Raw genomic sequence first — 22,116 nt, 5'->3', positions numbered from 1 at the left:
TCGATCATCACGCGGCTATATGGTCAAATGGTATGACACTCGCTTTCGGATCGGAAGGTCCTGGGTTCGAGCTTCGCTCGGCGCATAGTTAGTTGAGTTCTTGGAGAAGGCTCTTTACTCACATTCTTTCACCGTACTCAGGTGTAAAATGAGTACCTGGCCGTTAACAGCGTTGTCTCTGTCCGAAAAAAATGTAATATTATCGCCTATCAGGCATCATGTCCGTCCTACATGTTAACCCTCTCCTTACCAAAAAAAAAAAAAATGAAGATTAAATGTAGAACTAACAAGTATAAATCAACGTTCGTTCCATCAGCAACAACAATTTTGAATATTTCATATAATACAGAAAAACCAAGGATTGATTCGTTGACTGATTAACTGATTAATTTATTTAATGTAAGATTAACTGATCAATTGATAATGATGATAATTTTTGGTGTCGAATTGCCACAATCGTAACAAATTGAAAACGAAATGAATATGTTTATGTTGTGTATATCGCACGTGTGAAAGAGAGAGAGAGAGAGAGAGAGAGAGAGAGAGAGAGAGAGAGAGAGAGAGAGAGAGAGAGAGAGAGAGAGAGAGTAAGTAGGAGTGAAATATCTGTTCAATGTTACAGTTATCGTTTAACGTTATAACAAGTGTAACTAAATGACAAATTGCCATATTTATGGACAATAAAGATCTATTATTATTATTATTATTATTATTATTATTATTATTATTATTATTATTATTATTATTATTATTATTATTATATATTATTGTTATTATTTATTATTATTATTATTATTATTATTATTATTATTATTATTATTATTATTATTATTATTATTATTATTATTATTATTATTATTATTATTATTATTATTATTATTATTCCCACTATAGAAAAATCGTCACATTCGTTATGATACAACCAACATTTTTCTTTTTCAATTTTCTCTTGTACGTCATAAAATTTAAAGAAAATGAACAGTGTGTTGTAAGCATGTTTTGCTAAAGACATTATGTATCGCAAGAACTGACTGCTGTTGTGTTTGAGTGATATAAATCCATTTTTTAAATTATTTTTTTTCGTAAGTTGGGTGTGATTTTTGAGGAAAATCCTCAAAATAGCTGAAAATTAGAGAGTTAAGTGTAGCTGTTGCCGAGGGACCCCTTGTAAAGCTGTTTTGAGCACGTTTACTGGATATGCTCTAAAAAATTCAAAGGCGCAACAGATACAATATAACGAATTATAAATTCAACCACGTTTTTCCGCCGAGAAAAACAAAAAACAAACAAAAAAAAAAAAACTCCAACCCAACAATAAACGAATTACGAAATAAAACGATCAGATCAAGTTCAAAGTGTGGTATCTGTATATTAAAATTGATTGATATTTTATTTTGAAAAGGTAGGTAAATAGAAACAATAATCTTATCATCTTAAATGTTCGCTAGAATATGCCTTTATGTATATAAAAAAAAAAAAAGCATTTTTAGATTGTTAATCATGCCATCAATGAAATCAATGTCTTTTGTCTCTCCATACATAGCCATCTCTCACTCTCAGTCTCAGTCACAGTTTCATCTCATCACGTATTAGTATTGTCAATAAAATGAAATTGGGATGGACACATGCACACTGTCCGTCAAATACATTATAGACTATATATGTGCAATCGTTTATATTATAATTCTGGGCTTCTGGTGGGAGCCATAATGCCAAATCAGAACCAGACATCTGTCCTCCGCCGCTGACTCCTGACAGTCTGACTCAGACTGCTAAAAAAGTAGGGTCACTAAGGGTCCTTTTACTTTTAAGTCAATGGAATTAATATGCACCACTTATTTTATTGAACAACCCTGTATAAACATCATCTCCCACATTAAAATATTTTTTTGAGATTGATAATGAATTATTTAAAATTAAAACGGAATGCATAGAAATAGATAACATGACAACAGAGTTGAGTGAGTGTGTTGTTATCTATAGATAGTGTAGTTTAGTTACTGAGACTCAGTGAGACTTAGTGAGTAACAGTAACAGTGAACAGTAACAGTGAACAGTAACAGACCTGGCTACTACTAAACTACTACTACTACTACTACTACTACTACTACTACTACTACTACTACTACTACTACTACTGCTGCTGCTGCTGAGCTTATTTCCAACCAGTGTTTTTGAAATTATTTGGAAAGTGATTCTATAAACCACAAACTGGGGAAAATGCTGGGGTAAAAAATGTAATTTTCAGTCTCTTTAGGAACAGTTTAAATCATTTTAGCATAGCCAGTACTCTTCTTTTATCCTTTTGTTTTCATTGATAGGCGAAGCAGATTGGGGTGGGAGTTGAGAGGGGGGGGTCAATTCACACATTGTGGTGCCAATCAAAATGATGTAGACCACACAGGCCTACTTCGCCGTGTCGTTTAGTGAGAGTGGGAAATAGAATGTTGAACCATCATTTCAACATGACACCAAACATGATCACACATAGGCTAGTGCCTAGTGCTCCTACTACTACTAGCCATCTTGGCTATAGTTACAAGACAATCAAGTTTAAATAAAAAGAAAATCAGTGATTTCCTTTAGCTACCTAATGCTCAATGAAAATGACGTGAAACAATGAAATCCGATCATGTGACTACGTACAATCTTGCGGGCTTGTTCATGTAGGCTTGCCTACAAAAGAGAACACTTGTTGGGAATACCCTAATTCTACCGATTGGAATAGGTAAATCCTACTGATCCCAACACCAGTTGGAAATAGGTAAATCCTACTGATCCTAACACCCGTGGAGAATAGAGGTAAATCCTACTGATCCCAACACCAGTGGGGAATAGGTAAATCCTACTGATCCCAACACCCGTCAGAATAGGTAAATCCTACTGATCCCAACACCCGTCAGAATAGACATTGTGCACTAGTACTTACTACAATTGCGAAAAATTCATGGAATTACAAAATTTTTGGCTTCAGTTTCTGAACTTTATGGGTATCCCAAAGTCATTACAACTTGTTGAAAATGAAAGTTAATTCCAGGCTACATATTTTAAAGTATTTAGCGACTACAATTTTTATTTCATAAATATTATGAATTTTTAAATTTTCAAGTAGGTCTGTATTAAGACGTTTTGAAATAAAAATTAAATTGACAAGAGAGCAGATCTTTCTATTTCTATGACATTGTCACAAATGCATGAATGAATGTCAGAAGAGTGATATCTACCTACTTACACTAAAATTCTCCAATTGTTTCCAATGAATAATTCATTTCAGATCTTTTGACAGTCTATGCATGGAACACCGGGTTCGTAAGCGAATTCGTGATGCAAAATCAAGGGCAAGGCCAGGTTTGTATATATAATGTCATTTTTTATATATTTCTTTGGTGAGTCTAATAGTAAGGGGCAATGTGGCACAGCGATACAGTCTTTGCTTCGTACCCAAAAGGTAACGAGTTCGATCACCCGCCGCTGCATTGTGTGGCCTTGAGCAAGTCACCTAGCCCTAGCTCACTTTGCGGCGCTGCACTGCGGCTGACGCCTGGGTTATTCCAGTCTTCCCTTGGAATAGACCCTAAAGACAAATTTCCCCTTGGGGATGAATAAAGGGATTTTTATTTATTTATTATTTATTTATTTTTCTTATTCTTAAGACTTATTTATCAATGTCTTCAAACCTGTAACTCGACTATTTATGATTTTACAATTATGAAAATATCCCCGTCTTCTGCTGTTCTTAACTTTATGGAAGTGTCTTGGGAGTATAAAATTTTGCCAAAATGGCTAGGGAGACCAAGATTTTGGCTTACCGTCATAAAACCGTATTTTCATTTATGGAACTGTTACTTTCTGTTTACTCTATCCTTAACTCCTTACCACCTATTGGAAAATCGTCTTTTTTCTCATCCAGATTTCATTTCTTTTAGCTACAGTTATAAAAACTGGACATTCTGTAGTAATAGAGCTCATATTGTCGAACAATATTATGTATTGAATGTGCTTGTTGCTTTTATGTTTGAGTAAGAACAGTCTGTTTTTGTGTTGGATGGGTGTGAAGTTTTGGGGAAGAATAGCAGTTATGATAATGATAATTATTATTATTATTATTATTATTATTATTATTATTATTATTATTATGATTGATGGTGTTCTGGTTTTTATTTTTATTTTTTTATTTTATTTTTTTTTGTGGTAGATCTTGCATGACTAATCAATCTGTAAAATTGCTATTTTTTTTCTTATTTATTTTCAACTGCTTGTCAGAATTGTCAAAAGAGCACCATGGCTGGTACAAGCATAACTATGCTCAAGAGTTCGATGTTCGAAAAGAGATTGTGAGAGACAGTGTTCTACGAGTGGATGCCTCACAGGTCTCCGTGGAGGAGTTTAGAGAGAAGTATGAAAGAACTTACACACCTGTGGTCATCACTAACGGTCAGACGGACTGGGCAGCTTCTTATAAGTGGAATCCTGGGGTATGAATTTTAACAGTGGTGGTCTTAAATAAAATTGAACGCTGGTTTTCCAAAACTCGCTAAGTCGATTTTTCTACTTTTTGAAATTTTCCATCCATGACATGAATTGAAACGTAAACTTTATTTTGAGCATCAATTGACACAAGAATTTCCCTAGATTTGTATGAATTTGAAGTTAAAATGTGATAAAATAACAAACCGAATGAGACATTTTAGGGGAAATAATCGTCAATATCTCAAAATTGGAAAAAACGGATTTAGGGAGTTGTGGTATACCACTCTTCAGTTACTTCATGAATTTATCAGTATAATTTTGATGGGTTTCATCCACATCGTTCAACTGGGTAGGGGACTCAACTATGCAGAAAAATTGTAAAAACCACGAGCAATATAAAGAGCAAATGGACGTCAAGGATTTTGTCGCTTGTCAAAATAAATCCTTTCCATTGGATGTTTCAACCTAATATCAAGGTTGCCAATTTTCCGTATATTTACAGAATTCAGCATATTTTCCAATTACCTGCTATACCGAGAAAAATAAAGGAAGCACATAATGTCTTTTTACTGGAGTTCAGGGGTCGGATAGGCGAGTCAGTGTGTTTGTGTAAACGTTCAGTAAATTTTTGCCTTTTGAATTGGCAACCCTGTAGTATTTATATACAGGATGTGTCTTCGGTTGATGAGTGATCTTGACCTAGAATTAGAAAATAACAACATATTCTTGGAGTTGTGTGGTTTGTGACTGAGGCCATTGATTTAAGTCGTATTTTCAGATAAATTTTATTTTAAGTATAATCGACACATGGTCACCATAATATATATATATATATATATATATATATATATATCCGCTTGTTGTTCCACTGTACTTTTTCAGACTTTTAATATTCTTTGCCAATTTTTATTTAATATATTTACATTTGATATAATTTATTTTTTTAATATTACCGAATTGTGATGTGATACAGAATTATAATTTCCATACAAGGATCAATAAAGTATATTTTATCTTATATTATCTTAAGTAAGTGGAGCAGATACTTCTTTTGATAATGACAAGAAATTTATAGAATAGAAGTGTCAGAGGACAAGGTATAGAATTAAAACATTTGCAGCGCTGGAAGTTGAATCCGAGATCCAACTGTTGCTGTACCTTCCCCCACACTGCTTTATTCTCTATTGTCTTCTGGCACTTCACTACTCTTTTCATTTCTTAGTTCTGGGTGGGGATCCTGACCTCCCATAGCGGGCAGGGAGGTACACACTGTCTTCTATCCCCTTATATCTGTTTTCCAACATGCTTTCTGTCTTTGTCTTGGAATGAGATTACTTGGTTTTTTTCCTGGCCTGGTCGGAGTCCTGGCTGGGAGGGAAACAGTCATATGCATAGTTATTGTTTTGGGAGATGACATTTTTTTCCTTGTAAATCATCTCTCTGTTATCTATTAGTATATTTGTTATTTTTTAATGTATAATGTAAGCATTTGAGTGTGTTCCTTTTTGTTGGATTTTGTTCTTGTGTCCGGATGAGACTTATAGGTGATCTCAAACTAAGTACATTGGTGATATGCTCTTGGAATCTACATCTGATCCCAATTTGTTCCCAGTTCCCCTATGTCTTACTTTCTCTTGGATGCTTCAATTGTAATTCTAGAACTTTTTACTATCCCATTTTCTTCCTTTCTACTGGCGCTGATAGAACCTAAATGTGTTGCAAGCGCCGTAAAACCCTTAAAAACAAAAAACAAAAATATCATTTTTTAGTTGTACTTTGTTATCCCATCGATTAAGGTAGCTTTGCCGTGACCAACCGTATACCTAGATTGTTGATAGTTATTTCATTTGACAAGAAATTCGGTCTTTTAAAACAAGTATAAATAACTAAAGTTTACTCATGGGACAACAACCAAAAAAAAAAAAAATATCAAAGGCCTTGTTTTTAGTTTGTCTTTTTTTTTTTTCTTCAATTTTTCATTTGACAGAGATTGGCCAAGAAATATCGTAATCAGCGATTTAAATGTGGAGAGGACGATGATGGCTACTCGGTGAAAATCAAACTTAAATATTTTGTGGAGTATATGAATCAAACTCAGGACGACAGTCCTTTGTATATTTTTGACAGCAGTTTTGGGGAGGTAAGAGGCTCTTTCGATTTTTTCATACTTGAATGTAGATTTTTATTCAATAATCTTTCAATACAATCTGCCCATGTTGTTGATATTAAATTTTGTGTGTGTGTGTGTGTGTGTTTAGTGCCAGATGTAATGGAGATAAAGATAAAGGGGGTAAATCTGACTCATGAATGAACAACACAAAACAAAGGACGTTTTCTCAATATTTTAACAACGGAGGTAGAGGACCACTAATAATACTATTGCCGTCTAGTATTCTTCAATAACCCCCCCCTCCCCCCATCCCCCTACCTATTCTTGAGATATATATATTAGTTTTGATATCATTACGTCACTCATTTTTCTCTCTCTCTCTCTCTCTCTCTCTCTCTCTCTCTCTCTCTCTCTCTCTCTCTCTCTCTCTCTCTCTCTCTCTCTCTCTCTCTCTCTCTCTCTCTCTCTCTCTCTCTCTCTCTCTCTATCTCTCTCCTCTCTCTCTCTCCTCTCTCTCTCTCTCTCTCTCTCTCTCTCTCTCTCTCTCTCTCTCTCTCTCTCTCTCTCTCTCTCTCTCTCTCTCTCTCTCTCTCTCTCTCTCTCTCTCTTCCATTGCACACACACACACATATTTACAAATTTTCACCTATATTATTATGACAATCTAATATGAATATATATGTATTTTATGTTTACTTGAAAAAGGCCAAAGACCGAATCATCGTTTGTTTTGTGTTGTTCATTCACGAGTCAGATTTACTCTCTTTATCTTTATCTCCATTTTATTGACTCATTTAGGCACCTCTATATTTATTAGTTTTGCCAAAGGTAACTATCTTTATAATATAACAATTTGCCCCTCGTAGGATTTAATTTTATGCTTCAGCTTTCTCAGTTTTTTTGCTCTGGCGTCATGCCGTTCTTTTCTTCAAGATTATATTAATTAAAGATAATTCTAAATTTAAAGTTAAAGCCAAACAATAATACTAGTTTTACGAATTTTTCTTAGAAGAAGTAGAAGTAGATATTTTTTTGGGTTTTTTTTTTTTTTTTTGTAGGTTTAAAAAAACAATTTTTTTTTTTCTTCAAATTGTAATCCTCCCATTACTTATTTTCTGTGTAATGGTGTAAAGCTTAGACTTTTTCTTTAAGTGAGTAGTAGTAGTAGTAGTTGTAGTAGTGGTAGGAATATGTGTGTCTCAGTCCTGGTATTTCCAGATTCAATCTCTGTTTGTCATTTTGAAAGAAGTGACCAGTACTGGTAGGAATATCTATGTTTCGATTGAATCTTTTTGTAAATTTGAAAGTATGTTACTTTTATTTTAAAAATAATGTACAAAATCGAAAGAAACAACTTCAACGTTTTGGGCTAAAGAAAACCCCTTTTCAGTTAATAACAAAAGTTGTAAAAACAATACTTTACTTTAAATCCAGACAGACTGCAGAAAAGTATTTTGCATGTCAAAAACTGTCTAGATTCAAAGGAATATAGTAATATGTTTACTGTTTTTTGGGTTTTTTTTGTTATTGTCTAAAGAAGGGTTTTTGTTTTTTGGAATCTGAAATGTTGAATGTTTGGCATTTTGTTCTTTTTTAAAAATCTGTTGATAATTGTAATTTTGTACATTTCTTTCTACAGTCCACAGCTATTCGCTGCTTTGCATTGACTTTGCTATTTTTATAACAACTTTGAACATAATTTGAAGATATTTTTTTCTTCTCATTGAGTAATTTTTCAATTTATATTTTCATGCAATCTAATTTTTGTTCAGCATTTTTTTTTTTAATTTCTGGTTGTAAAAGCTCAGACATTCAATTTTTTCACTGCCGTGCTGAAAGTTTTGTAAATTCAATATTTTGTTGTTGATGATTTCCTGCATCCAGCATCCAAAACGTCGCCGGTTACTGGAAGACTTTGAAGTGCCCAAATATTTCCGTGATGATTTATTCAAGTATTCGGGAGAACAAAGACGTCCTCCTTACAGGTTTGTTTTATTTTTGTTTGTTTTGTTTTTTTTTGTTTTGTTTTTTTCTATTTAAGTTTATTCTCTCCCTTTTATTTTCACAGCACTGTTAGGACAAATTACTATAATGTATTAATGAAATTTGACCATTTATTGCCGATGATTTTTTTGCTGGTCACTGATTTTGAAGTTTTCAAGTAGGCAGGTCTCGTTTCCAAAGGGAAATTAAAGTCACTGAAGTAAATAGCTTTAGAAATAAATGAATTGCCCTTAGCATGATAAAAAAAAAAATGCTTCAAAGGCCTGAATATAGGTTCTAAGGAACTAAACATTCCTTTTCATCAAAATTTATTGAGTCAAAGAAGCTATGAAGGCTGAGCCAAAAATTCGTATTTCTACGATTTTTTCATAGGACTAGGCAGGTCTGCAAGATATATTTAGAATAGTGTTTTGTCATCAATGTGTTTTGTCATCAATGTGTGTTGTCATCAATGTGTTTTGTCATCAATGTGTGTTGTCATCAATGTGTTTTGTCATCAATGCGTTTTGTCATCAAATGCGTTTTGTCATCAATGTGTTTTGTCATCAATGTGTTTTGTCATCAGTGTGTTTTGTCATTAATGTGTTTTTTTTGTCATCAATGTGTTTTGTCATCAATGTGTTTTGTCATCAATGTGTTTTGTCATCAATGTGTTTTGTCATCAATGTGTTTTGTCATCAATGGTTCTCGTGTATTTCTATGTATTCATCTATGTCTATCCCCAAATCTCACAGATGGTTCGTGATGGGTCCTGCCCGTTCAGGAACAGGCATTCACATCGACCCCCTGGGTACAAGTGCCTGGAATGCCTTAGTCTGCGGATATAAACGGTCAGTTGAGAGAGAATTAGGTGAATGCGTTTGTCACATATTCTGTCCCTTAGTTGTGTCCATCACAGTGAACACTATTAAGAGGACAGCACACATGTGTGAACAGTATTTTTTAGGGCTGGATGGTTTCTAGGAGTGAAAAAAAACAAAAAACCCTCCCAAAGTCATACAAAAATTAAAACAATAAGCCACAAACATTGAGATACCAGTCCCGTGTGGATGGGTCTTTGTAATTATTCTTTGTCCATAAATCAAGGGACTGAATTTGGTAGATAATGCATTCACTCAAGATAGCATTATTTCAGTATATATTTTTTCCTTTAAAAAAAAATAAAATTTATTTATTTATTATTTAAAATAAATTATTTACAGTTCTTTATTAATTGCTTTGATATCCTTTGGATTAGATGATAATCTATCGCAAAGTTTCTTTCCGCCTTGCCCAGCTACCTGGTCACGAGGAAAACATGTGTAAAATACCTCCCCTGAGAGAATTCTCTCTAGGTGGCTCATTTAGATTGCGATTTGATTACAAGACCACAGTTCTACTCAAAACTGTCAACTCCCACTTTGTTTTTGTTTGTTTTATTGGGTTTTTTTTATTTTAAAATTTTTCCCTGGGCTTTTCCGTTTATCTTTATTTTTATTGGCCCTCAAAAAATCTTGCTATAATTTATAAAGTCCCCTTTCTTCTTTTGGTTTTTGTCATTGATAGATTAGCAATATTTAGACAATGAATATGATTTATCTGAGAATCCCAAGAGCTCAGTTGGTGGGGCACTTGCTTCACATGTAAAAGGACATGGAAGTGGAAGGAGTAATAGAAGTTTTTTGCTTTCTATTGAATTTCATTTTCAAAGACTTACTGGTCTTTGTTATATTGCATCGGGGCTGACACAAAAATAGATTGTAAGGATAAAACTACTTTTTGTCTGTTATAGATGTTTATTATAATAGTAATAATAATACTAATAAATAGCACTTATTATAGCGCTTTACCCCGTCTAAACAGGCACCATTCGCTACAAAAGTCAATATTTTTAAGTAAAAATTTTGTGGGTTTTTTTTTTTTTTTAAAAACAGTTTAATCCTGATTTTCTGGCTTCACAGATTGGCAGCTCTGTCTACACAGTAACGATTGGGTGGGTTCCTGACTGTGACTTCTATCCTCCTGTATCTGTTCTCCATTTGCTTTCTATCTTTGTCTTGGAATGAGATTACTTAGTTTTGTCCTGACCCTTACCGGAATCCTTGGCTGGGAGTGAAACAGTCGAATATATCGTTATGTTATTTTTTTTATTTTAAACATATAATTTGTAAAAAATTGACTGTATTCCACTTAGTGGGATCTTGTGCTGGTGTCTGGGTGAGACTTTTAGGAGATCTCAAACTAAATACACTGATAGTCTGCTCTTGGAATCCACATCTGTTCCCTATTTGGACCCTGTCCCCCTAGTGGGGAGGGGGGTACATATTGTGTCTTCTATCCCCTTATATCTGTTTTCCAACATGCTTTCTGGCCTTGTCTTGGAATGAGATTACTTGGTTTTGCCCTGGCCCTGGCCGGAGTCCTAGCTGGGAGGGAAACAGTCAAATGCATAGTTGTTGTTTTGGGAGATGATATTTTTTTCCTTGTAAATCATCTCTCTGTATTATGTATTATTATATTTGTTATTTTGAATGTATAATGTAAGCATTTGAGTGTGTTCCTCTTTGTTGGATCTTGTGCTTGTGTCTGGGTGAGAATTATAGGTGGGCCATTCCATGTCAAGTGGACCAAATTTTCGGAAATTGGTTTATCAAAATTCTGAGAACTTAGACCCAATGGTACATTACTGTAAGACCATAAGGAACGCATTCAGTTTGTGTTTGTGAAATAAATCAAAATTCAAAATTAATCATATATAGCTGTTCCTCGGAATAAATTTCACTAATCTGAATAATTACGTAAAATAGTGTGTAGTATTGAAAATCTAGAATGTATGGTTCATCGTTGTGAAAAATCTCCTGGAACAGACAATCTGAAAGCATTTCAGTGGTATTCTAACACTCAAACAGTGGTGCATACTGACAGAGCTACTTTATTAATACTGGAAGATACTGTTGAAAATATTACTGAAAAAATCTGCAAAACAATTCATTACCTTTACACCACATCATTTTATTGCAAAGTCTCAAGCTGTTTGTCTAAACCATGTGAAAGACACCCTGAGTGATAATACCTTAGCCATAGTTCTATTAGATTTTGCTGAAAGTTATTCTTTTATCATTCAAGATACTGTCCAACGACGTCATTGGGACAATACACAATTGACACCTCATCCTTTTGTTCTTTTACAGGGAAAATGGAAAATTAAATCACATTAGTTTTTGTATCGCTAGTGACTATTTATCATATAACATTGCAATTGCAGCAGTGCACACATTTATGAGACAGGTGGTGGGACATTTGAAGTCATCTCTCCCTAGCACATAAATAAAGTGATTTACTTCAGTGATGGAGCAGCATCACAATATAAAAACTACAAAACTTTTCAAACCTATGTCATCATTATGAAGTTATTGGATTGCATGCGGAATGTCACTTTTTTTCAACAATCCATGGGGAAATCGTCTTGTGATGGAATTAGGGGAACTGTGAAACAGTTAGCACATTGAACAAGTCTTCAAGCTCTATATGACAACCAGATCTTATGACCAAAACATCTTTATGAATGGTGCTCTAGCGACATACATGGCATAAGATTCGCATATGAGACTTCTGAAGAAATGGAAACTAATTCTATAACCCCACTCCATGTTTTGAATTAGCACAGAGAATTCTTGGAACACAGAGTCATCAGTGTTGTTTTAGACCAATATCTATTTAAAAACTATCTTTTAGTAGAATTTCTGTGGATCATGGCACTAGCAATTCATTTCTTGATATGAGTATGAGTAAGGATGTCAACCAAATTTCTTTTCGAGTAGGCATGTATGCAGCAGCGATTTATGATCAGAAATGAAAGTGGAATATAGTAACTGCAGTTGACCTCTCTGAGGAAAATTCTGATGTTTGATCAAATTCATGCATCCTGCAGAGTCACATCTATATTGGCCACAAAATGAAAGAAATGCTTTCAGATTGTCTGTTGCACAGTTTTCATGACAAAGTATATATTCTGCATTTTCAATATTACACACTATTTTATTTAATTATTCCGATTAATGAATTTTTCCCGAGGAACAGCTTTATATGATTAATTTTGAATTTTGATTTATTTCACAAACACAAACTGAATGCGTTCCTTATGGTCTTACAGTAATGCACCATTGGGTCTAAGTTCTCAGAATTTCGATAAACCAATATCGTATTGAGGGTAGGTACTTTTTAAAACATTCAGCATGTAGTTCATTCAAATTAACAAGTATCAGACGCTTTTGCACTAGAGTTTTTTCCCCATCAATTGTAACTGAAACACAGTCGTTCTTTCCAGGACATAGCCTCGAATAATCATTGTTGTTATACAAATTCAATTATCTTTCCTTTAATCCCATCTGTTATTCTTTTACCACTTTTAGAATCGGGTTCAGCAAAAAGTCCTTTCTCCTTCTTTAACTTTCTCACTTTTTTTACAAGCTATTTTTAACTGGAGAACATTCCAACACACAAAATGATAAATCTAAAGGAGCTGGGTATTTTTTTTTCATTGATGCCACCCTGGTATATCTGAATGAGTGTGCAGTCTACAATTATTGAAGTGTTAATGCATTATTTCACAATTTTTTCAAAAATAAGTAAACTGAAAGCATTGAATTTATTAGCTTTTAAGAGTTTGTCATAAGCCAAATGTTTTAAGCTTTATTTGTTACCAGTATAGTGTAATATAGTCGATTTTGGGGGGTTTAAACAATTTATTGAGTTATGCCCCTTTGTAACTTAAGATTGAGATACTTAGGTTCTTTGCAGGTGATTTTTACCATGAAACACCTCAAAATACAAGGAAAGCTTCCATGTGCTTATAGAAATAGTGTATCCGCACAATATATCAAATTTTGAAAAAAATCCCAGCCGACATCTTTGACCGTTTTGAGCCTTGAAGTTGACAAAAATTTGCGATTTTGGTGAACGTTGCATTACGCTATGCGTTATTGTACGAAATATTATAGTAGCAGACCCATATGTTGGCTATAATATGTTTGACCATATGTTATTTATTGATATACAAATCATCAATGACCAAAAATGAAACATTAAAGTCATGAAAAAAAATATTGAAAAAATTCATTTTTTTGCCGAACAGCACGGGGAGCCATGTTCAAGGGCAGATAACTCTAAAAGTTGATAAATATTTTTATTTTCCTTCAAATAATTGTAATCTATGCTAAAAGTTGTACAGGATTACCAAATTTGAGAGAGTTAGCTTGATTAATAAAAAAGTTATAGCCTCTCAAATATGGACCCACGAGCAAATCTGATTTTGACGCATTTTGAGACGAAATTTCCAAAAATTGTAAAAAATTCAAATATCCATATTCTGAACTGAAAATTTGGATTTCTTCATGTCTCATAAGTATCTTCAATTGAGCCAAGTTTGAGGAAAATCAAAAGGGGTGTGGTTCCCACCCTTGGTCCACTTGACGTGGAATGGCCCAGGTGATATCAGACTAAGTACATTGATGGTATGCTCTTGGATATACATCTGATCCCTATTTGTTCCCAATTTCCCTTTGTCTTACTCTCTCTTGGGTGCTTTAATTGTAATTCTAGAGCTTTCGACTATCCCATTTTCTTCCTTTTTACTGGCGCTGATATAACCTAAATGTGTTGCAAGCGCCGTAAAACCCTTAAAAACAAACAAAAGACCATTCCCTTTATGTCTTACTTTTTCCTCAAGTCCTTTTAATTGTACATCTATATTGTTTTGACTATCCAATTTCCTTCCTTTTTACTAGCGATGCTATGACCTACATGTGTTGCAAGCGCCGTAAAACCCTTAAAAACAAACAAACAAAAGTCCCTTTCCCCTATGTCTTACTTTTTCCTCAAGTCCTTTTAATTGTACATCTATATTGTTTTGACTATCCAATTTCCTTCCTTTTTACTAGCGATGCTATGACCTACATGTGTTGCAAGCCCAGTAAAACCCTTAAAAACAAACAAACAAAAGTCCCTTTCCCCTATGTCTTACTTTTTCCTCAAGTCCTTTTAATTGTACATCTATATTGTTTTGACTATCCAATTTCCTTCCTTTTTACTGGCGATGATATGACCTACATGTGTTGCAAGCCCAGTAAAACCCTTAAAAACACATACAACAATAGCAACATACAACATCACGAGCCTATCAAATTCTATTCTACAGGTGGTGTCTCCTTCCAACCTCCACACCACGTGAGCTGCTCAAGGTGACGAGTTCGATGGGAGGGAAGCAGAAGGATGAGGCAGTCACTTGGTTTACCCACATCTATCCTAAAGTCATCAGTCCTGATTGGCCCAATGAATACAAGCCTGTAAGCTACACACAGTTGATCAGATATGATAATTATATCATGTGAGGCTGTCTGAGAAAACCCAAGAAGATGCGGAAAGCTTCGATTCGAGATATGAGCCAAAATCGAAGATAAAGTGTTTCCCATAGCAACAAATTTTATTCAGAACAAAATTCATAACTTGGGTTCTAATAGACATGGACAGAAAATTTAAAGTGATAAATGATCAGAAAGTAGTCTACACTACTGCAGACATAATTCAATTTATGAAATTTGCGCATCTTTCCGGGTTTTCTTAGCCAGCCACACATATTATAACATATTATACAGAAATTTTTTGTTTGTTGTTTATTTGTTTATTGTTAAGCACTTTGAGCTTGTTGAGATACAGGGGAAGGCGCTATATATAAACCATATATTATTATTACTATTATTATTATTATTATTATTATTATTATTATTATTACTATTATTATTATTATTATTATTATTATTATTATTATTATTATTATTATTATTATTATTATTATTATTATTAACAAAAAATACGCCTGAGAAAATTTTAAAGACTAGGGCGTATAGGTCTACACTTGAATGTTATATTATTCCAGGGTTAGCCAGGTGCTGATACTTGTATTTTGATTTTGAATTCGAAAAACTAATGTGAATTGAAATGCCTTTATCGTTTTCATTAAACTGCAAGAAACTATAAAGAAACTTTAAATTCAATTTTTGATTGATGGTTTATATTGAATCCTACATGATGTCATATTCAGCTAGTAGTGACAATTTATCTTTGGTTTATATCCTATAGACCGAATTTTAAGTTATAGAATTTAACTAAAAATACCGAAAAAAAATTTAAAAAATTAACATGTCTTAACATAGAAATCGATCTTATTTTTTTAAGATTTAATATTGACATGTTTTTGGGGGAAAAATTGTTGGAGAAGCTTAAAATTTTTAAATTTAAGATCTTGTTTACTTCTACATTATTTTATTTTGGCTACTTGATTTTTTAAACTATAATTCTTCTCTTTAGTTGGAGATTCTCCAGGGTCCAGGTGAAACAGTGTTTGTGCCAGGAGGTTGGTGGCATGTAGTCATTAATCTAGACGACACCGTTGCAGTCACACAGAATTTCTGTAGCACTGTCAACTTTCCGATAGTCTGGCACAAGACTATCAGGGGACGACCCAAACTTTCACGGAAATGGATCAAGGCTCTGAAGGTCAGTTACGTGGGCAAGAGGCACTTACTGTGTTTTCTATCTCCCTATATCTGTTTTCCAAATTGCTTTCTGTCTGTGTCTTGGAATGAGATTACTTAGTTTTGTCCTGGCTGGGAAGGAAACAAATGAATTAAAAGTTTTAGTTTTGGGAGATGATATTTATTTCCTTGTAAATCATCTCTGTTGTGTAATCTTAATTTTTAATTTTGAACATATAATTTGTAAACATTTGAGTGTGTTCCTCTTAGTGGGATCTTGTGCTTGTGTCTGGATGAGACTTAGATGATCTCAAACTAAGTACATTGATAGTGTGCTCTTGGAATCTACATCTGTTTCTTATTTTAACTAATTCCCCTTTTTTCTTACCTTTTCTTGGGTGCTTTAATTGTAATTCTAGAACTTTTTACTATCCCATTTTTTTCCTTTTTACTGGCGCTGATATGACCTTAATGTGTTGCAAGCGCCGTTAAACCTTTAAAAACAAATTACAAAAAAACAAACGAATAAATCCTTACAAGATATCTATGATTATAGATATCTTGTAAGGATTTAATCGTTTGTTTGGGATAGTAAAAAGTTCTAGAATTACAATTAAAGCACCCAAGAAAAGGTAAGACAAAGGGGAATTAGTTAAAATAAGAAACAGATGTAGATTCCAAGACCATACTATCAAAGAGATCACCTAAAAGTCTCACCCAGACACCAGCACAAGAGGAACATTTTCTCCGTTTTTAGAGAGAGACCCAACTGTGTATTGCTACTTTTTAGTCTTCACTATCCACCATCTCATTCCAAACTCATCCTCACAGGCTCTTCGTCCAGAGGTGGCCGCCATTGCAGAGTGTGTAGATCTGAAAAAGCCGACGGGTTTTAATTCTGACAGCTCCAGCTCTGCTTCGTCATCTTCCAGTGACAGCAGCTCTGAATCCGCTGACAGCGACAGCGACTCGGGGTCAGAATCAGCTGCTAGCAAATCGTAAGTTTTTAGAAAATATTTTATTTATTTATTTATTTATTTATTTATTTATTTATTTATTTATTTATTTATTTATTTATGTATTTATTTATTTATTTATTTGTTTATTTATATGTTAATTTATTTACTTATTTATTTATTTATTTATTTATTTATTTATTATTTATGTATTTTGAAGGGAGTGAGAGGTGTGGATCGGATATTCTATTGTTGTAAATGTGTAACCAAATGACAAATTGCCACTATTTTGAGGACAATAAAGAATATATTATTATTATTATTATTATTATTATTATTATTATTATTATTATTAATATTAATATTATTATTATTATTATTATTATTATTATTATTATTATTATTATTATTATTATTATTATTATTATTATTATTATTATTATTATTATAATTATTATTTTAAAATTAAAAAAAAAAAATTGAGCTTTTATATAGCACAATATCCACTAAACGTGCTCAAAGCCCATATTGTTCTTTCACCTGAGTGACCGAGGCTCAAGCCCTGATGTTGGTATCTATTATGAATTGCCTGTAACTGTAACAATAAACCTTTTCCCCTGGGTGGGGATCCTGACCTCCCATAGCGGGCAGGGAGGTACATACTGTGTCTTCTATCCCCTTATATCTGTTTTCCAACATGCTTTCTGTCTTTGTCTCAGAATGAGATTACTTGGTTTTGTCCTGGCGCTGGCCGGAGTCCTAGATGGGAGGGAAACAGTCAAATGCAAAGTTATTGTTTTGGGAGATGATATTTTTTTCCTTGTAAATCATCTCTCTGTCATGTGTTATTATTTTTATTTTTAAGGTATAATGTAAGCATTTGAGTGTATTCCTCTTTGTTGGATTTTGTGCTTGTGTCTGGATGAGACTTGTAGGTGATATCAAACTGAGTACATTGGTGGTATGCTCTTGGAATCTACATCTGATCCCTATTTGTTCTCAGTTCCCCTTTGTCTTACTTTTTCTTGGGTGCTTTAATTGTACTTCTAGAACTTTTTACTATCCCATTTTTTTCCTTTTTACTGGCGCTGATATGACCTAAATGTGTTGCAAGAGCCGTAAAACCCTTACAAAACAAAACAAACAAAAACAAAAAATTATTTGCCTGTACCTGTAACAATAAACCTTTTCCCAAATGACTCCCTTGGCAGGGCTGCACTGTGGCTGGAGCCAGGTTTATTAAGATTGTTTTTAAAAATTATTTGTTTTGTTTTACAAATTTTTTTTTTTGGAGCTTTTATATAGCGCAATATCCACTAAAATGTGCTCAAAGCGCTTTACAAGGGGTCCCTGGTCAACAGCAACATTTAACATGTAGGACGGGACATGACGCCTGTCAGGCGATGTTACAATTTTTCGGACAAAGACAACGCGGTTAACGGCCAGGTACTCATTTTACATCTGAGTACGGTGAGAGAATGTGAGTAAAGAGCCTTTTCCAAGGACTCAACTATGCGTGAGCGAGAGCGAGGCTCGAACCCAGGACCTTCCGATCTGAAAGCGAGTGTCATACCACCAGACCACATAGCCGCACAAATGATAAGAGGCTTGGCAACAAGATTCAGTATTTATGTCTTGTGTGACAGGTGTGTAAGATAATAGAATTGAGATTTGTTGTCATTAAAATCTAGACTGTAAATTATATTGAAGCTCTTTTTTATTTATTTTTTTTTCTTTTTTCTCTCTATAGTTTGATACACACCATGTTTTGGAATTATTATTATTATTATTATTATTATTATTATTATTATTATTATTATTATTATTATTATTATTATTATTTATTATTATTATTATTATTATTATTATTATTATTTATTATTATTATTATTATTATTATTTATTATTATTATTATTATTATTATTATTATTATTATTATTATTATATTATTATTATTTATTATTATTATTATATTATTATTATTATTATTATTATTATTATTATTATTATTATTATTATTATATATTATTATTATTATTATTATTATCATTATTATTATTATTATTATTATTATATTATTATTATTATTATTATTATTATTATTATTATTATTATTATTATTATTATATTATTATTATTATATTATTATATTATATTATTATTATTATTATTATTATTATTATTTATTATTATTATTATTAATTAAACTATGTTGTTGTTGTTTTTGTAATATGAACACTATTGTTGACAATTTTTTTTGAGTACTGATAAGATCTCTTCTTTCTATTCCTTTCTGATCCTCTTTTATTTATATCCAGAATTGATCATTGAGTTTTATTTTTACATTGATTTTACATTTTCATTTCAACATTCCATTTATATACCTATTCCTCAGAAAAAGATCGAGACGAACAAAATCTCGGTCCCTCACCCCAAACGGAAGCAATATCGTCACTAGCAGTAGCAACAGAGTTGATAATTTCAAGTCATCCACAATGATGCCAACCACAACGGCGTCATCATCATCATCATATACGTCATCGTCGTCGAGTAATCATCACCCGCACAATCATGCCAGATCTCGGTCTAAGTCTCTATCCCGGTCCAACATCTGCGTGGCCAAGGAGAGACCGAGAGGTGAAGGTCATCAGGGTCATGGTCGGAACTCTTCTCCGAGGAACTCTCGTTGACGGAATAATTTTTTTTACAGAATTTGCATTAGAATAAGGGAAAAAATCACAATCAAGAGTTTATAAATTCACAACCAATGCACATCATTGCTTTTCAAAATAAAGGGGGGAAAAATGATCTTGGTTTAAAGTTTTTCAAAGATGTATCATGTTTTTTACAGGCCTGCCACTTAAACAGGTTTTATCAATATTTGTTTTTATAAGGATATGGCAAAATTTCGTTTTTATTAGCTTTGCCACGAAAATACTCCAATAACTAGTTATTTTAAGAAACTAGAGGGGGAAAAAAACGTGTTTATCAGTTTTTTATCAGTTAAATAAGGCAAACTAAGAAAATAAGCAGTGGCAATCTAGCTTAATACTTACTTACTTAATCCTCTACAGGCCTTGAGGCACATAGTGAATCCACCAGACATCTCCATTTTTTGCGATCGTCTCTAAAATTCCAATTTTCGGCAGGGGGGGAGGGATTAAAAAGTGAATTTTTTAAAAAATGAATGCCAAAAGGGAATTAAGTAGGAATATTAGTTACACTCCTTTCCCCCTTTCCCATTCCATTAACCAGGCCTCGAAGTGGGCCGGGAAAACCGGGAAAAGCCGGGAACTTTATTTTGAAATTTCCCGACCGGGAAAAGCCGGGAAAATCGGTGAAAATTGTCTGGGGCCGGGAAAAAGCCGTGAGAAAAATTTAGGTGAACAACAACCCAACATGTATTCTTCCGCGTAATCATTACCCAACCTGCGAACGATCGGCTCAGAGCATGGCAGCAGCCTCTTATGGTTTCCTCACACTACTAGGCCCTATGTTATGACGATCGACCCAATCAGCAAAGTCCGGTCCGCATTCGTAGAGTACACAGACTATTACCATGTTTCCTGTGCATGACGTAATTATAGTGGTTTAGAGTCATCGCTGAAACACTGGAAGTGGAAGACGGCAATGGGATAGTTGCATCAGTTGTTGAATAAATTATCCAGGCACGGTTGATAAGTAAAAAAAACAAATAATGTTGTAGTTACATTTGAAACAAACAAAGTATATCACTGATCTCGTCTCATTGAGATATAAAGAATGATATAAAAATCAAGAAAATCGGCCGATAAATAAAAAAGTTGCTAAAAAAAATCGAAAATAAACAAAAGCAATTTTTAAAATCGAATTTATTCGTAAAACAGTTGGTTTTCAACAGATTTTTCTGAAACAAGGACCAATGTTCTTCTTTTTTCAAGCCGATTTCAACAATGTGACTTTCAAATTCCTCAGAATTATATTTTTTACTTTTAGATTTTAGCTTTTAGGCCTACTCAAAAAGGTGTTATATTCCTTGCCACTTGCACAACAATAGCGTAATACATCGACGGCGAGAAGCGTCTTTGTTTCGACCAGCCGGTTCGGTTAGATAGCCTGTGATTGGTCGAAGACTTAAAGACGCTTGATTCACTCAGTCGACTCATCATTGTCGACAAGACAAGAGTGCTAGAAACACACAACCCTCCCCTCATCTTAGTAGTGTGTGTGTGTGAGCGTGTGTGTGTGTGTTTTTTTTGTTTTTTGTGTTTTTGACTTGGTCATGAATACGATTGTTAGCTAAGCTAAGAAAGACGGTCGACGTCCTTGGGCTACTTTAATTAATTTTAGTGACTTGTTATTCAATTATTTGGAGATGGCAGATTAAGGTCGTTTACTCATTGTAATTTGTACTAAGTTTGTTTTGTCTGTCTCTAGATTAACTAGCTTTATTTCATTCATGTGCAATTCAATAAGTAGGCCACAAGTCTTTGGACGCTACCACTTTCTCTCTCATAGTAATATTCAGATGTCTTTTTCTCTCTATTGATTTCTCTTCTCTTTGTCTCTTTTCTCTCTCTCTCTCTCTCTCTCTCTCTCTCTCTCTCTCTCTCTCTCTCCTCTCTCTCTCTCTCTCTCTCTCTCTCTCTCTCTCTCTCTTTTTTTTTTTTTCCTTTTTTTCCCCCACGGATGGTGTAGGCTTAGATACTGGATGGCTTGTTATAGTAATATGTACTACGAGTCAATAATTTCCCCTCTTTTCTGATTCTCTCTCTCTCTCTCTCTCTCTCTCTCTCTCTCTCTCTCTCTCTCTCTCTCTATATATATATATATATATATATATATATATATATATATATATATATATATATATATATATATATATATATATATATATATATATATATATATATATATATATAGGTAGTGGTAACTGGTCTAGAATTGATGTATATGCTTGAAAATTATTACCTTAAAATTTTCCCTAGAGCCTGGAAAAAACCGCGAAAAAGCAGGGAAAAATATTTTCCTGAATCACTTCTAGGCCTGATTAACTGTCTTTATGTGTTTGGTATATATCGTATA

At 33.4% G+C, this 22,116-nt stretch overlaps 1 protein-coding gene across 2 annotated transcripts; it reads left to right on the top strand.

The window, feature by feature from the left end:
- Window positions 1–1,309: 1,309 nt before the first annotated feature.
- Window positions 1,310–20,747, top strand: LOC144978763 (bifunctional arginine demethylase and lysyl-hydroxylase JMJD6-like). 2 transcript variants are annotated; one of them, XM_078925224.1, is made up of 10 exons: window positions 1,310–1,402; window positions 3,275–3,348; window positions 4,264–4,475; window positions 6,458–6,610; window positions 8,465–8,565; window positions 9,319–9,414; window positions 14,760–14,907; window positions 15,929–16,117; window positions 16,927–17,093; window positions 19,448–20,747. In XM_078925224.1, the coding sequence occupies exons 2-10, from the start codon at window positions 3,294–3,296 to the stop codon at window positions 19,740–19,742; spliced, it is 1,416 nt and encodes a 471-aa protein (XP_078781350.1). In that variant the 5' UTR covers window positions 1,310–1,402; window positions 3,275–3,293; the 3' UTR covers window positions 19,743–20,747. The 2 variants fall into 2 exon arrangements, with proteins under 2 accessions (XP_078781350.1, XP_078781349.1); XM_078925223.1 differs by lacking the exons at window positions 1,310–1,402; window positions 3,275–3,348 and having other exon boundaries at window positions 4,039–4,475; window positions 19,448–19,847.
- The last annotated feature ends 1,369 nt before the right edge of the window (window positions 20,748–22,116 follow it).

This window comes from Berghia stephanieae, chromosome 8, assembly GCF_034508935.2.
Source record: "Berghia stephanieae isolate SIO BIC M18660-M18661 chromosome 8, UCSD_Bste_1.3, whole genome shotgun sequence".
Classification (NCBI taxonomy): domain Eukaryota; kingdom Metazoa; phylum Mollusca; class Gastropoda; order Nudibranchia; family Aeolidiidae; genus Berghia; species Berghia stephanieae.
The sequence above is the reverse complement of the archived record's forward strand: the minus strand, read 5'-3'. Positions and strand labels throughout refer to the sequence as shown.

Bases quoted from the DNA above. Each gene is read 5' to 3' on its own strand.
- LOC144978763 (XM_078925223.1), top strand. From the start codon at position 4,143: ATGGTGTTCTGGTTTTTATTTTTATTTTTTTATTTTATTTTTTTTTGT. The intron at 4,476-6,457 runs GTATGAATTTTA...TTCATTTGACAG, and splicing joins CTTATAAGTGGAATCCTGGG to AGATTGGCCAAGAAATATCG. The intron at 9,415-14,759 runs GTCAGTTGAGAG...TCTATTCTACAG, and splicing joins TTAGTCTGCGGATATAAACG to GTGGTGTCTCCTTCCAACCT.